The sequence below is a fragment of the Crocodylus siamensis genome, chromosome 1 (genome assembly GCF_052110815.1).
Source record: "Crocodylus siamensis isolate JL-2025a chromosome 1, ASM5211081v1, whole genome shotgun sequence".
Lineage (NCBI taxonomy): Eukaryota > Metazoa > Chordata > Crocodylia > Crocodylidae > Crocodylus > Crocodylus siamensis.
In genome coordinates this window covers 189,216,988-189,233,809 of record NC_143395.1, presented here as the reverse complement: position 1 = coordinate 189,233,809, position 16,822 = coordinate 189,216,988, and the positions used below count along the sequence as shown (strand labels likewise).

The 16,822-nt window shown below is 42.3% G+C and overlaps 1 protein-coding gene across 4 annotated transcripts in view; it reads right to left on the bottom strand.

Moving 5' to 3' along the window:
- TASP1 (taspase 1) overlaps positions 1 to 16,822 on the bottom strand; it is a 174,703-nt gene that overhangs the window by 28,968 nt on the left and 128,913 nt on the right. For all 4 annotated transcript variants that reach the window (XM_090051279.1, XM_090051270.1, XM_090051284.1 and 1 more), the window contains one exon: positions 13,171 to 13,281. In XM_090051279.1, the coding sequence (XP_089907405.1) occupies positions 13,171 to 13,281 (111 nt within the window). Of the gene's footprint in view, positions 1 to 13,170; positions 13,282 to 16,822 lie in introns of those variants that run through there.

Sequence of the window (16,822 nt, the reverse complement as noted above, 5' to 3'; positions counted from 1 at the left end):
TTTATCCTATTGCAGAAAAGGCTGCTATTTCATATTCAATTCAACATCTTTTTTAAAGTTTAAAGAACTCATTTAAGACAAAGAGCACTGGCTTTAATTCAGCAAGCAGATGGAAGGATCTCAAGGGCTGTATAAGGTAAGGGCTTTATCCTATAAACATATACATGTGAAATTAATGGAACTATTCAAAGTAATTACGTTAAGCACTTGCTGATAGATTTGTAGGGTCATAGACTAAAATGTATCTACCATCTGTGTTGATTTACAGCAAACCATGTTATTTAAATTATCCTGTTCAAATGTATCATTCAAAATTATCCCAAGACATGAACCTCCACTGATGGGACTTTGAATAAAATTACGTAATAGGAAAATACATTCAGCAGAACCTTTATTTTGACATGAGAAGTTCAGAGAGGTGGTTACCCAAGTTAGCATTAAGTTAGGCAGAAGGCAAGGCAGTGTGGCATCTCAGAGACTAACTCATTCAGAAAGTTATGAGCTTTTACAGGATATAGCTGACTTCATCAGATGTTATGGCTGGGTTTGCAGAGTTTAGCTAAATTCATACCCCCAAAGGACTTTTACAGTTCAGAGCCCCAATGACTTTTATTGTAAATGACTTTTACAATATTTTTCAGGACAAAATATAAACTAAAAATTGCTCATTAGATGTTTAGAAAGTAATCAAACTACGTCCAGCAAATTGATGTGCTTACAAAAACAAGCACTGATGCCAGGTAATAGTACAATGCAAAGACTTAACAGGACTTTCAGTTAATTAGCTCTGTTAACACTCTTGTGACAAGGCCAAGTTATATTTATTCTGAAGAGTATTTGCTGGGTAGAGGCAAAAAAAAAAGAAAAAAAAAAAGATGATAACAGGCTCAAATAAATATCTGCACTACTAATTCTTACTTGCTCCAAAAGGAGCTGGAGGGAGACATAAATATGCATAAATTGTCTCAAGACATATCACAAAGTTGTTGTACAAATAAAATGGCAAATAATACCACTGAATAATGGGAAGTGATAGTATCATGATGCCATAAAAGGAACAGATATGTCATTAATGTTTCATATTGTACAGACATAAGACATTAATCTTCCTATCAAACGTGGTATGTGAAAGATTAGCTTAATTCACCCACAAGCAATTCCATGTTGTTATTTTATGTTTCATTATGTTTACATTTTAGTTTCATTAACTCCTTCATGCAGACAGAGGTGATCTTCTAGTATACTCTTCACTACATGCTCATAAAGCCAAGTTCCCACAATCTTATATGATGCACTGTTGAAAAACTGAAGGCAAATTTACAGAATCTTGTATATGTTCAACAATACCTAACATCAAGACAGGAATCACGATATTATATTAAACTACATAGATTTTTTTAATGGTTGAATACAACCCCTGATTAGTCAAAAGATGCTGGGTACCTGCTTTGACCAGTGATAACAGAGAGAAATGATTAACATCTTAGAAAATATTAAGCCATAAAGTTAGACCATAAATATATTAACATGTTAAAAATTAAGAAAAATACCTCCAGTTCACTCTGTTACCATTTTTTAAATGTTGTTGCAATATGAACTATACAGAAACTATTGTACACAGGACATCAGAGGGAGGCATCTTTAGACGGATTGAAGATTTCAATTGACAATATCCTTTTCAGTTCTACTCCATCAAATACACGATGACTGGAGAAGCGCAATGGCTTGAACTCAAGGAACAGCACTTGCACACATGCTTCAAATTAAATACATGCTTATGTGCTATACTGAATTAAGGCTATACAGGAGGGGAAGGAAGCTGTGTAAAGCAATACAAAACTTAAGTGCTGGAAGTATAAAAATCACTTTATTTGGACAATGCATCGCTGAAAGGCTAGTATCATGGATTTATCCTGTGCTACAGTGTCTCTTTAGGTCCAATTTTGAAACCCTTACTTTGAACATAATTTCACTGCACAAGTAACCTCCCTTACCTCAATATAAATACATACAGAGTGAAGTGCTTCTCCCTACAAGTACCAGAATCTTGACTTCAAAAAAAAAAAGGAAAAGAACTCACTTTCTTTGTTTTGTTGGGTTTTTTTTAAATCACAGCTAATGTACCCAATGCACATTAGCTTTTTTTTAGTAATTTATGTACATTTGCTTAAAAGCACACCATGCCAGAACGTTTTAGCTATTAAATAATTTAAATAAAAACATTAGGCAATTTTTTCATTTACAAAATGAAAATGGTTAAAGCAGTTTAAAAGAAAGGATTTTAGGTCTCAAAGCTACCTAAATTCTGATGTTAGTTTTAAAAACACATTTTCCACCTAGCATTTTTAATTCCATGAACACTGAAATGCCTTGTTGTAAGCTTTAAAAAATGGGGGACACTATGTAATGGAAATAAATGATACTGCTGGGTGCTGCTAGGATTTGCCTTCTTTGAAGTGCATGTGTTTACTAACGCTTGCCAAAAGGTCTAATGCCAGTAAAAATCAAAAGTTTGGGATGTTAACTTGAGCAAAACATTTTTTTTCTTTAAAATAAAATATATAGGAAACATTTTTCTAATTAAAACACAGTATTTGTTTGGAAATGATAAAATTTTATCTTTACAACTCTTGTTCTTATTCCTGGGTGGAAAGCAACTTTTATGCTTTCCCTCATTCCTTGGTCTGACATTTAATTTCTAAGCCTTATTTCACCAGTAAATATGAAATTTTCTAACTTAATAGTAGGTTAACCCTTCATGATTACAGAAATTTGAATGTTATTCTGTAGACAAAATTTGGATATGAGCAATTATGTTAAACAGGTTAAATAAGAAAGAAGTAGAAAAAAATAACTGCTAATGCTAGTTAGGATAGAAAATACCAAATGTCTATGAATTACAACAGACTCTCTTTCAGCTGAAACGTTTTCACAAAAAGATTTGTCAACAGCTGATTTACACAAATCAATTTATTATTATTGTTACTTACCATTAAAAAAAAAAACATTAAAAATGTTTCCTTGTGCTAACAGCTTGCCCTTGGACCATAAATTTAAGAATTAAGAATACAAGTTGCAATTATCAATAGTTTTTAAAGTCCCTGCCATGTACAGAGGGTTTGTTGGATAAACAGCCACTTGCCTGCTAAAAGCAGATGGTAAAACAACTGCTAATATTAGAGTGAAACTGAACAAGAAGGTTGGAGCCAACATAAACAAGCCAGAGATCTGCGTGATGGCAAAATGGCTAGTAACATTTATGCACAATACTAATAGCTGCCCATGTCAGCCATGGGAATTTTAAATGGCAGGCACTCTGTCCAGAATACACGCAATTATATTCTTAAAGGCTTGCATAGGTAGGGAAGTTACTGTGAAGAGGCAGGATGTGAATTTGCAAATGCATATGCTACTCTGAAGTACCTCCCTACGTATACACTGGTGATGCACAGCAACTGAGAGAGAGTAGAGCTAATGCCCCTGTATAAACAGCCCTTAATTCTTAAGGATTAGTATCCCACATTAAGAGGAATGGCAAAAATTACTACTATAACTCAGCTTCTTCAAAGATGCAGTTCTGGCAGGATTCCCTCTCTTAGGTGTTTAGCTCCCTTGATCAAAATAAACAAGAACATTTTGGTTTCTAATAGTGGTGACAGTGGTGGTAAAGAGCTATCCAAGAATAAACACCATCGTTGGAAATTGTCAATCAGTTCTTGTTTGAGAAGGAAACAAAAGCTTCCCGAAGGAAATAAGCTAGTCACAAAATACATTTAATTAGTGGCTCTGGGAGAGAAAGATCAATAAATATAATGAAAAAAAATAATCACAACACAAAATCCTCATCTCATTGCTAAACGGAAGTGTTTGAGAAGCCCTCTAGAATATCTAGAGGGAAGCACAATTACAAAAATAGATATCTTTACAGAAGTGATAATTATTGTTTAGGTTGGGGCTAACCAACTTCTGGTTAATTGGGAGCCACACAACACACAGGCCACAGACCCAGGGGCCACATGAGGTGTGGTCCACAGACCAAGGGCCACTCACTGCATGGGCAGCACCCCATCAAGCTATTCCCTACTGTGTGGGAAGCCTGGCAACCCCTTTCCCCAGGCACACGTACAGCCTGGTCCTGTCCTACCTTCCCAGTTGCACAGGCAGCCTGTCCTCCCTGCAGAATTGGATGCCTGGCTCCTCCAAGCTGCACACGCAGCAAGCCCTTCCATTCCTGACTATGTGCCAATCTGAAGTGCAGGCAACCTGCTCTTGCCTTTCTGCCACACATGCAACTTGGGCAATCCAGCCCCCTTTCCCTGCAGGACCCTACCCCAAGAACAGGGACAGAAAGTAGGAGAAGCTAGAGGTGGATGGGATATCCCAAAGAACCCAGTTGCCCTGGCAGGAGCAAAGAGGATGGGGGCAAAGCATACAGACAGTGGCAGCCGTGCCAAGAACCCAAAGGCCACCAGTTAAACAGCTCTGGTCTAGGCAAAATCCTTCGTCTTAGAGATTCAAAAAGGCCACCCCAGGTACACTATGGAAGGTTTAACTTTGAACACCAATGAAGAAGAGCTTCACCAGGGTGGCGTTGTAGGAAAATACCGACAGAATAAGTGACCTAAATTAAATCTATTCTTTTTCCCTTTTTTAACAAAAGGAATTTTAAAGTAGCACCTTATTGTGAAATTTGATATAAAGTGGACCAGCCACTAGAAACTAAGGCTAACATAATGAATGAGCTGAAGTCACTTCCACCAGCAACCAGGGTCACATTATAAACTTGAGCTCAGAAGTATTAGGAAATTTAAAAAATAAAAATCTTAAACTCTGCCAGAGTTACATTAATATCACCATATATTGCAGACTATATGATGAGATGTAAGAGATTCAAATACATAAAACCCCATATAAACTTGATAAGTGATTGGACAAGCACTAATTTCCTTAGTTATATTAGGCAAAGTTGCTTCCAAATGTGAATTAACTGATCTGAGAATCAGACCCGTAAAAGAAATCACATGCAATTACTTCAAAAGGTTATTATAACACAAACAGGAGAGCAGATTTAAGTCCTATGGGCAACTTCAATTCTAGACTATCCTATGTTTGGAGTATTTGGCTTTGGCATACCTTGGCTTTGCATCATCCCATTCTTTTAATGGATGCTGGTATGTATAATACCATAGCTTTTTTAAACAAACAAAATGCAAACTTTATTAAATGCAACTGTAATCACTGAGATTCCTAGGGCCTGGAATTTCTTTAAGTCAAAGGTACAAAAGCTATCTGGAACTTCTTTCTCAAACAAGTGTCAATAAAACTTAAGGCCCAACTATACAGCCACTTCTGTAGGACCACAGGAATACGAGCAGACAACCTAGAAGGAATGGAAAAAAATAAAAAGGACAGGTCAACAAAAAAAGTACGTTCTGGAGATCAAGAAGTACAGGGACGAAGCAAGAACTAACAAAAATTATGCAGAGTCACACCCTGGAAAATATATTATGACAAAAATCAACAAATTCTTTAGCCATAAAAATAAAAAGAGGAAAAGAAGTGCATGACAAAAATGATCCAGACGGCTACCAACAATAGTCTGACTTGTGTATATGATCACATAGAAAGCTGTAGAAAGTACTTTGAATGAAGAAAAATTTAAGACAAAGAGAAATGTAAAATAGGACAAAATGCACAATGTGACAACTCTTACGCAACCATGAAAGCAGAAAATACAATTTGCAGATTAGTCAAGGTACCCCAAAATAGAGGTAGGGCAGCAGTATCATAAAGTAGAAGTGGGTGATAGCGAAACAAGGTCCCAGGCACCAAGCTGAGGGGTGTCAGAATTGTTCCCCACCAAGTCCACCCTGGTAGCATACCCATGCCAGGAACTCCAGAACAGCCCTTAAGCTACTACTGCCTTAACAACAAGAGCCAGGGATGACACAAGTACATGGCAGAGTTACTGGCATGGGTAAAACTACTGCCCCACCACAAACCCCTGGAACCTGCATGCACCCTCTGCTCTTGGCAAACGCATACTGCTGCCCCCACTCTCAAAACTGTGCCTCTTCTCCCATAGGGTTTACCCTAGACACCAACTCTGCTTGTTATACCATGGTAGGGCAGTATTTATGCTTCTGTATAAGACACTGATGACACCACACCTGGAATACGTGCATACAATTCTGGTCACCTGTGTTCAAGAGAGGAATTCACAAGTATAGCAAGGGAGTGACAAGGGGAATGGAGAGTCTGGAAACTAGAATAGTTTGACTTGTTTAGTCTAATAAAATGATGGCTGAGGAAAATAATTACTGCATATAAATAATGCAAGGGCGGCAAACACCAGGGACAGAGAAGTGATTTAAACTGAAAGACAATGCTGGCATAAGAACAAATGCATAAAACTGTCCATGAATAAGTTTAGGCTGGAAATTAGAGGCTTATAATCATCAATGCAGTAAGGTTCTGGAGCAGTGAGAGCAAAAAAACTAAATGCATTTCAAACTGAACCAGTCACCTTTGAAAGGTAAAAAATGAGATTGCCTGTAATAGCAGGAAATAGCCTCAGTGACTCAGGAAGTTGCTTCCAGCCATATGTTCTTATTAGAAAGTTTGAACACTAGATGTTTCAGCAAAAATCTAAACTTAGATGGTCAAATGCAGCTGATCACTATCTACTTGCACTTCCTTTGTGTGACCAGAATAAAGATTTGACCAAACATATAAACCTTGGTTCTCCAGGATACATCAGTTTTCCAAACTACAAGTAATTCTGAACAAAACTGAGTAGAAAGAAGTAACTTAAAAAAAAGAAAGGATCATTAATTATGGGTAAGTAATTTTTTATTATATGCCACAAAACACACAGTTCTATAGTCATCAATGGAAGCTTCCTTACTTGAAAGGGTTTTTTAGTTAAAAGGCAAAGTGAAGGCAAGAGCATGCTATACTCTATAGCTGTATCAATCTAGAGAGATGGATAAAAAAAAGGATGCTGCTAGCAGTGACTACAAGTCAGCAGTTTGGAAATGCAAACAATAAAGTGAGGCTAAAATTATAAATTAAACACAAGCAAATCAATGACCTTCCAGATTAAAGGCAAGAAATAATTCTTTAATGTACCAGTACAAACAAAAGTCTAATGGGTACTGGTCAAATGCTAAGCCACAATGGTAAAACTGTCAATCAGAAAAGGCAGAAGTATTGAAAAACATTTTTTTCTCCATTAAGATGATATATTTATATGTTAAACGGAAAATAAAACATTACTGCGCCAGTAATTAGAGATGATGTTAAATAGTAACTGTTAAGGTTCATTATATTTAGATAGGCAGAACTAGATAAATTTACAATAGTAAGAAACCAAAGTAGTAAGTAAAAAAAAAGGATGAACAAGGTCTGCCATAGAGACATCCCTAAGCTTTGCGGTAAGATGGGCTCCTTCGAACAAGAATTTTAACATGGGCAAATATAAGTAACAAAGAATGTAGAACATACTTATAAGATAGGGAACTGTTTTCTGCCAGACAGTAAAACACAGGAGGCCTTTAGAAACCGTACTAGATAACTGAGAATCTGCTGCAGTTAAAAGCCTAAAATAACACTTGAATGAAAAAAATGAGAGAATATAATGTAGGAGTAAGGAGATTTATGTGGCATTACTATGTCCATTACTGAAGCCCCCTCTACATGTCACAAATACTACACAACTAACTGGTTAACCGCACAATTAACTGAGACCGGCTACACCTACAAAGTACCTATCACACCATAAAAAAAGTCCAACCAGTTTTAAAGTTAGACCTCTAAAATTCATACTAACTTTATAGCTGGTTGCTATCCAGCTTTAATTTGCCTGTGTAGCAGGGTCTGCCCCTGGAGCTGGGATCCCCGTCAGCTGACCAGGCTTCCAGCCATAGGGGTACACCATGCAAAGCTGAGGCTGGGAGTTCTGCAGCTGAGGGGACTCTCGATCCTGGAAGCAGCCCCTGGCTGCTGGCACTGCGAGTCCCACCGTTGCAGACTCTTTGTCCTGTGGGGTGCCAGTGAGACAGAGTCCTGCAGCTGCAGGACTCTTGGTCCTGGTAACTATGGGGTACCACCAGGATGGAGAGTACACAGCTGTAAGACTCAGTTCCAGCAATGGGGAGGTGACATGGCTGACAGTCCTGTCACTCATGGGACTTGCAGCGGCAGGAACTTTTTACTTACCAGTGTGTGGGGGCGGAGCCTGGGATGGCAGAGTACATGCATGTGGCATGGCATGAGACAACATATGGATCGTACATCAGATCCTATCACACCTTTATGTGAACATCAGGAGGGGCCCTGAAATACAGTGCCCAATTCTAGCACATACAACTTCAAGAATAAAAGTACTGGAAATGTTATACAGAAGAAGCTACAAAAATGATTTTAGGTATGAAAAACATGAGATTACACACACACACACTAGCTAAGTGCCCATCAAGAATGATGGATTTCAGGTAGTGTTTACATGGCACCCCTCTTCCCCTTCGGGGCCAGCCATGTAAAGACACCACTGCCGCCTCCTCCTCCAGCCTCCCCCTGCCTACCTCCACCTCACAGCAGGGCTTCCCCCCACCTCCCTGCTCCCCTCCCTCCTGGCTCTTGTCGGGGCCAAGCAGTGCAGGACACCACCTCCATGACCCTGCCCTTCCCTCCCCTCCCTGCTTCCCTCCCTTCCTTTCTTCCCTCCTGCCCGTCCCCTACAACAGCCACCACCATGACTTCCCACTTTGCCTCCCCCTGCCCCACACCTGCCCAGCCTTCCTCCTTCAACACCGCCTCCCCAACCCTGCTGGCTGTTGTCAGGGACCCCCACCTGCTCCCTTCTAACCACCCAGCCCTGACAACAGCTATCACCATGTTCCCCACCTTTCACCTCCTCCCTCCCTGCCCTCTGCCTCCCCCTCCCCGCCAGCTGTTCTTGGGGGGGGTGTTGGGGATGGGCAGCAGGGGGGCACTGGCACTGTAACCCCCTCCACATTTCACCCTCAGGCAGGGAAGCCTGGAGAGGCCCTGCTGCTTGGGGGGCCAGGGCATGTTCACTACTGCCACAACCTTCCCTGGCAGAAGCTTAAACTTGGGCCCACTTAGCCCAGGCCTGCAAAGCCAATCACTGCCCACCCTCTCAGCAGCATAAACACAGTTGGCCAAAAGCACTATGGATAGACAGACAGACAAAGCCCTTTACTATATTAGAATATATATAGTGCAACATGATCCTATTTAGTCTATTCAAAAGGAGAACAGCTACCAAGACATCTGATAATAGATAGCTCTGTATTGTAGCCGGATAAAGCACAATGATAACTGATAGCTGGAAACTGAATCTAGAACAGTTCAGACTAAAAACAGGACCCAATTTGTTTCTTCCAGTAAGGTGGGTTCAACCACTGGACTTTACTTAGAGATGCTATAGATGTTTTATAGTTTCATAGTTGGTAGGGTCAGAAGGGACCCGAGCAGATCATCAAGTCCGACCCCCTGCCGAGGCAGGAAAGAGTACTGGGGTCAAACAACCCCAGCAAGGTGTTCGTCCACCCTCTTCTTAAAGACCCCCAGGGTAGGAGCCAGCACCACTTCTCTTGGAAGTTGGTTCCAGATCCTAGCCGCCCTGACAGTGAAGTAGCGCCTCCTGATGTCTGGGCTGAATTTACCCTCTGCCAGATTGTGACTGTTATTTCTAGTCACTCCTGGTAGTTCTCAGGGGAACAGGGACTCCCCCCAGTGCCTGCTGGTCCCCTCTGACTAGTTTGTAACAGGCCACTAGATTCCCCCTCAGCCTGCTCTTGTGGAGGCTGAACAGGTTCAGGTCCCATAGCCTCTCCTCATAGGGCGTGCCTTGCCCCCTGATCATGCGAGTGGCCCTCCTGGACCCTCTCCATGCTGTCCACATCCCTCTTGAAGGGTGGTGCCCAGAACTGGATGCAGTACTCCAGCTGCGGCCTGACCAATGCCACATAGAGGAGGAGGATCACCTCCTTGGACCTGCTTGAGATGCATCTGTGGGTGCATGACAAGGTATGGTTGGTCTTCCACACTGCCGGCCCATGTTCATCTTGGCATCAATGATGACTCCAAGATCCTTTTCTGCCTCTGCACTGATGAGAAGGGAGTTCCCCAGCCTGTAGGTATGCTGCTGGTTCTTCCTCCCTGGGTGCATCACCTTGTATTGTCAGTGCTGAATCCCATCCTGTTCTCACCCACCCACCCCTGTAACCCGTCTAGGTCCGATAGCACCCTATTCCTCCCTTCTACCGTGCACACATCCCCCCACATCTTACTGTCATCAGCAAATTTGAACAGGGTGCTTTTTACCCCCTCGTCCAAGTCATTGATGAAGATGTTGAACACTGTGGGCCTGAGGACTGAGCCCTGCGGAGCCCCACTGCCTACATCCCTCCCGGTTGAAAATGACCCATCCACCACCACTCCCTGGGTGCGGCCCTCCAGCCAGTTGGCGACCCATTTGACTGTGTAGGTGTTGACACCACAGTCCCCCAGTTTTTTAATGAGAACGGGGTGAGAGACAGTGTCGAATGCCTTCTGGAAGTCCAGGAAGACTATGTCCACTGCTCCCCCTGCATCGTAGAAGGCCACCAGGTTGGTCTGACAGGACCTGCCTCTAATGAACCCATGTTGGTTGCCCCTACGCATAACCTCCCCTGCTGGCCCCTCATGGACACGTGCTAGGATAATTCTCTCAAAAAACTTACCCAGGACCAAGGTAAGACTAACTGGCCTATAATTTCCCGGTTCCTCTTTCCTCCCTTTTTTGAAGATGGGAACCACGTTGGCCCTCTTCCAGTCCTCTGGCACCTCACCAGAGCACCAAAAGTGCTCATAAAACCGTGCCAGGGGTCCTGCAATGAACTCTGCTAATTCCCTCAGCACTCTGGGGTGGAGATCTCCCGGACCAGCTGATTTAAATACATCCAGTCTCTCCAGAAGTTCCCTGACTAGAACCTCACTGACCCTTGGCCTAGGTGTGCCTGAGGGGGGCCCCGTGCGGGGGGCTGATCCAGTCTCTGCTCAGGAAAATGGAGGCAAAGAAGTCATCTGATTGCTTTAAATCAAGATTGGATCTCTTTGAAAGATCTGCTCCATTTCAAATCACAAGGTTCAGTAAACTTGGGTTAATTTACCACTTCAGGAGGAATGCAAATAATGGCAAATCATCCAACAGTTACCAATTATGAGGAGTTTGTAATTGGGAAGGGGCCACTAACAGGGAATAAGAATAGGGGCAAATTATTGCATAAGTGAATTAACCGGTATTAACTCTGTGCTTGACTCAGAAATTTATGAGTAATACACAGAAGTTCAAACCAGATGATGCCAAAATTCTATGAATACCTCTATCAGTTGAGATTGAAGGCTGTTAAGCTAGCAGCAAGAGTATGTAATTGTGTGTGGGCCAATGAAGCGAGAAGACAATAAGGAAACAGCAGGTTACATATGAAAGAGTAGCCTTTTTTACAGTTATATGTAAACAATATAACCAAATTTTTTATTTGGCAGGTTCTTTCTAAAATGCAAAGGTAATGTGACTGGCTAGAGCAGTGTCAAGAAGTTCTTGCTTGTGACGCTTATGATCCTAAAAGGAACCAGCCAGTAACTATGGAATAGTACAGATCTGATGCCCCTCCTTGCACTTTCAGAATCTCTGCACTAGTGGGCAGGTGGAAGACAGTCAAAACAGGAATAAGGACTAACTTATGTTCCCACCTGATCCTAGAATGCTTAACTGAGCAGCTACAGCCAGAATGTAGCACTTTTCTAAGGCTCAAGCAGCACAAAGTGGCTGCAATAGCAGTGGCAGATAAGGTTATATGCAACTGCAATTAGTTCTGCTGTAAAGCAATGGGATTGATGCTTTTCTTCCTTCTAGGTTAGGAATGGGAGGCTTAAGGGCTGTAAAGGACACAAATTATTTAATGAACAAGCAAAGATGACAGGCAAACTCAGCCCAGTGCAAACTCCCATAAGCCAAAAGACATTTTGATGGGGGAAAACAGCAGCAGAAACAGGGAAAAGAATTCATTTTGGCTATACCATCTGTCTGGAGAGTCAGTGGGGCTAGAATCTACTCTCCAGAAGGGAATGATCATACATTTTAGAAGCATACAGGTATGTGGGGGTATCAAGCTCTGCTATGCATATGCAATGGATAATCTAACTTATCTTCATGAATTTTCATGGGGACAGCAGAAGGAATTTGGCTAGCACTAGTACACCAATTTCAAAACCTTGCCCTAAACTTTCAGTGTGAATGAAGAACAAAATCAATATTCTGACATTAAAAAGGACAATACAAACCAGTAAAATTCTCATTTTCAAGTTTACAATAGTAACTTTAAAAATTACAAGATAGACCTTACTTTCTCTAAAGACAAAAGACATATACAACCAACAAACAAAAACTTTCCCCACTGGAGTAGGAAATTTTTGAAAGCGGGACAAATATTTCAACAACAGTAAGTTATATTCTTGTATTTTCACCCCCGTAAACTTGCATAGAGCTTTCGTCGTGCAGTAAAGCATGCATGACATTTTTATTTCCGCCTTGCTGGGAAGTACATACCTTGCATCTAGGATCCTACCTAGTTTGCAGGGGCTGCTCCTTCAATTTCAAGGGCAGAACACGGACCTGGAACAGCCATTTCGCCGGTGGAGCACAGCAGGTTCCCCCACGTCTGTGATTGGCCAAGGGGCCCCAGTGGCCCCAACCCTTGCCACTGTCTGCAGGGGCTGCCTGTTATGTGGCCCTGCACCCCACTGCTGATCGACTACAAGGACTGTCCATCAAACACCAACCAGTGGAGAGGGGCGGGGCTACAAGCAGCCCTTGCAACCAATCAATGGCAAGAGTAGCAGCCATCTTGTCTACAGCCCTTCAAGTGGGTAGCCCCCACATGCCCCCCTCCCCACCCTGCCAGGCTGCCACAGTGCCCAAGACTGCTGTCTCCCTCTGAGGAGCCAGCATTTTCTTTTCTGTAAGGCTTTTTTCCCCCCCCCATAGATTTTGCAGGCATTCCCCAGATTTCACAGAATCTGCGAAATCCATGAAACCATGAATTTGGAAGGTCCCTACTTGTACCAGACTAAACACAAACACACACAAAAATTGCTTACCTAGTAGAGTTTGCTTTTCTTGTGAAGAGTCAGGCTCTGCTGAACATCTGCAAGATCGAAGAACTATCACTCCTCCAAGTACACCGTCTTCATTGGCTAGAAAAGGTGAACCTAGGTAGATGGGGATGGGAGATTATTTATCAAAGGATTTTTTTAAATTCAGTCTTTTCCCTCCACTCTACACTTTTATTCTTATATAAAGCTGGGAGTATACAAAACTTGCCCCTGACAACTGAAAAGACATCCATGTCATGAAATTGTTTTTGAAATAATTAGAAATGTCTATTTCACTTCTCCAGCAAAAATTGCAACTGTTCCTGATGAATAAACCTTGTATGGTTTGATGGTTCAGGAAGACTTAAGACCCCCATTGTTGACTTGGCAAAGATAATATTGAGAACTGCCAAGACAGCTTTAGCATGAAAGCCTGAATATATATTATTCAGAAAGGAATGGGAAACACTAGATTAAAGACGACTATATATATATATATAAAACCAGGCACATGAACAGCTTTGATCATCTCATCAAGGTCACCTTATTAACTGTCTGCTTAGCTGTGTGGTGCACAAAGCTCCAATGTAATACCACAGCATAGATCAAACAATAAGCAATAAACTTAGTAACTAATTTCTGCGAGTGACATATTAAAACAAGATGATCTTCAGCCTCTGCAGTTCCTTTGGGTTTCAGAGAGCTGCACTGTGTTCACTTTGGTACCAGAAGTCTTACTGCCTAATTTGAATTTTCCCATCAACTACCAAAGATGCAAAATTCAGCCCCAAGTTTGTGCTAAAGAATCTTACAGCCTGAAGTGGCACACACCTACTTAATGCGACTGGAACTCTTCTTGACTGAATAACAGGGCTCGATTCAGATAAAACAGTACTTTATAGTAGATATTTTATGCTACCTTATAGCTAAATAATATTCTCCACGTTACAAATAAGGTACTAAAAGCAGAAGAAAAACAGAACAAAATGCATGTCTTACAAAAAATCAGTAGGATTGCCAGGATGATGCAACAGAACAGGAACTGATAATAAATTTAAGGATAATAAACAAACAAATGGGCAGCACATGTGCATGGTGTGTGCATACCTCCACATCAACACCCACACATGTTCCTCAAGGAAAACTATTTATTTTAGCCCAATCAGCATATACTTCATGGCAAGGATGTTTGCAACGTCATTATCATGAAACATCGACAGAGAGAGCTGAGGTTTGTGTGATCAAGTTACATTTATTCTAAGAAGGTAGAAGAGTTTCTGTGTAAAAGATGCTATCGTTCTTAGGTGTTAGTTTAGTCTTATTTGTATCTTTGTTCTGCTTGGTTGTTTTCAATACTAATAAAGGGTATGAACAAGCATTCATTTCTAGCACTGGAAATTTATGGGAAATTTCCAGGACTAGAAAACCTTTATGCAAGAGGCCTGCAGCTATCCCCTCCCTTGCTCTCATTTCCTTCTCCCTACGCCTTACACAGACTGGAATGAGCCCAGTCTCAGGAAGCAGGGTTGCCAACCCAAGAAGTTGTTTTGTTTTGTTTTGTTGGGGGGGAGGGGGTTACTGACAACCTGCAAACTTTGAGAGTTGACTATAGAGTGTCATAGTAAAAACCCAAAGCAGCCAAAAACCAGGGTAACATTGCTCGTGTGGCACAGCCTTGATTTTGATTCTGTTTATATTTCCCCTAGGCATATAGGTACAGAAGATCATGGTATTTAATCTCTTAAGTTTTTGTCCAGTGTGAACTCTTCCAATCAACAACAGGTGTATCTCAGGCCAATATACTGCAACAAGCATGTTGAGAGTACGCTGAAGCACGAATAAGAGAATTTAGAGTTGTGGTAGGCACAGAGAAAGTAACAGCTCTGTGATGCATGTAGAGTAGAAATTGACATCACCTTTCCTCAACTCTGTGCCACCATAAACATTTTTATGGCGGCACAAAGGCAAAGCACAGGTATTCATACCCCTTGCTACACCAAAAATGTCCCAAAGCTGTGGATTGTGCTACTTTTATTGCAGCAGATGTCCATTTGCTCAATGGCAAGAGCGTGCAGGCAGCCAGAGCTGCCTGTAGTCTCCAGTCACCCCAGGCATGTGCTCTGGAGGCTTGAAATGCCCAATCCTGTGTGTGCTGGGAATTCTCAGGCAGAATTGGGCCCCTCAAGCTCCTGGAGCATCTGCCCAATTTTCAACTCTTACTGAGATATGCTCCAGGGAACTTTGGGGCCTGGGACATATCTCAGGAAGCAGGGAAAGCCCAGGGTTCCCTGCTCATGGAGTCACACTCCCAGGATCTTCCTGGCATGCCTCTGTAAGTGGGGAAAGCCCAGGGCTCCCCGCTTAAGACATGCTGGAGAGTACCTGGGGTTGCATCTCTATAAGCAGAGATGCCCCCAAACTTTCCTAACTTAAAAAGAGATGCCTTCCTGGGAAGTATGGCAACCAGGGCATTCCTGAAGCCCTAGGGCTCCAGCCAGGTCCTGAGCTGGGTCCTACACAACCCATGCTTCAAGCACAGGCACTGGTCACTGCTGATCCCACAGCAGAAACATGGGGCAGAGTCAGAGGCCCAGCTCGTATGCCATACCAGGCCCCCATGCCACCCCAAACCTCAGTGTGAAGCACAAATAATGCAGGACCTGGCATGAATCCAAACATGGAGGCAAGAGGCACTGGGAATTCCTCATTTCCTGTGCTGCCCAGCACCTCCTTGCCAAGACCCACAGTGATCTCTGCTTCACCTGGGGGATGGGTTAAAGGAGGAACAGGGCAGTGAGGGAGGTTAGAAATGGCTTGGTGAGGGGAACACAATGCCCCTTGTCCAGCATTGGGACCCTGCCCAATGCTGGACAAGGGGCAACGTGTACGTTTCACAGGACATGTCCCACCACAGCTGATTTGCTTCAATTTGGCGACATCCATCTCAACCCATAATGTACTGCAGCAGTCCTCTTGGGTTTTTATGGAGACAGAAGTCAAGGTTATGAAACTATTGTGTTTCCCTCTTACAAAACTTTTGCAGCTCTCCACACCCTCCCCTTGTCTCCCACTCAGCATCTGATGAAGCAAGCAGTTCCCTGCAAAAGGTACATCTAAAGTGCCAACTTGCCGTGTGTTCTGCCTACATTCTGCCTGACTTCAGACTAACATAGCTAACTACCTCTATCTTTTCTCATGTTAATCTGGCAACCCACCACTAGAACAGCATGTGGTAGTGTAGGAGTGAAGTAAAACACATTCCATATGGAAGTAGGACAGAGGTGGGCAAGTATTTCAGGCTGCTTACTAAGTTTTAGCACGCCATGGAGGGCCACATGACTGGCAACCAGGGGCAAATAAATATTAATTTTCTAAAATATTAGGGGCCCAGTGGGCTGGACAGAATAGCCTGGTGGGCCGCATCCAACCTGTGGGCCACATTTTACCCACCCCTGATATAGGAGGTCAATTCCAGGTAAATCAGCTAGCAAAAGTGTGTTTTGAGAGGTACTGAAGCATATGTCCATATGCACACATGCATATAACAAATCGAGTCTGTCTAATAAGTTTATTTCTCATGTTGATTACAATGTAATTCCAGAAAAAAAACACTCATGTTGCTCTGGATTTAAACTGGAATACCCAAGACCAACAATAC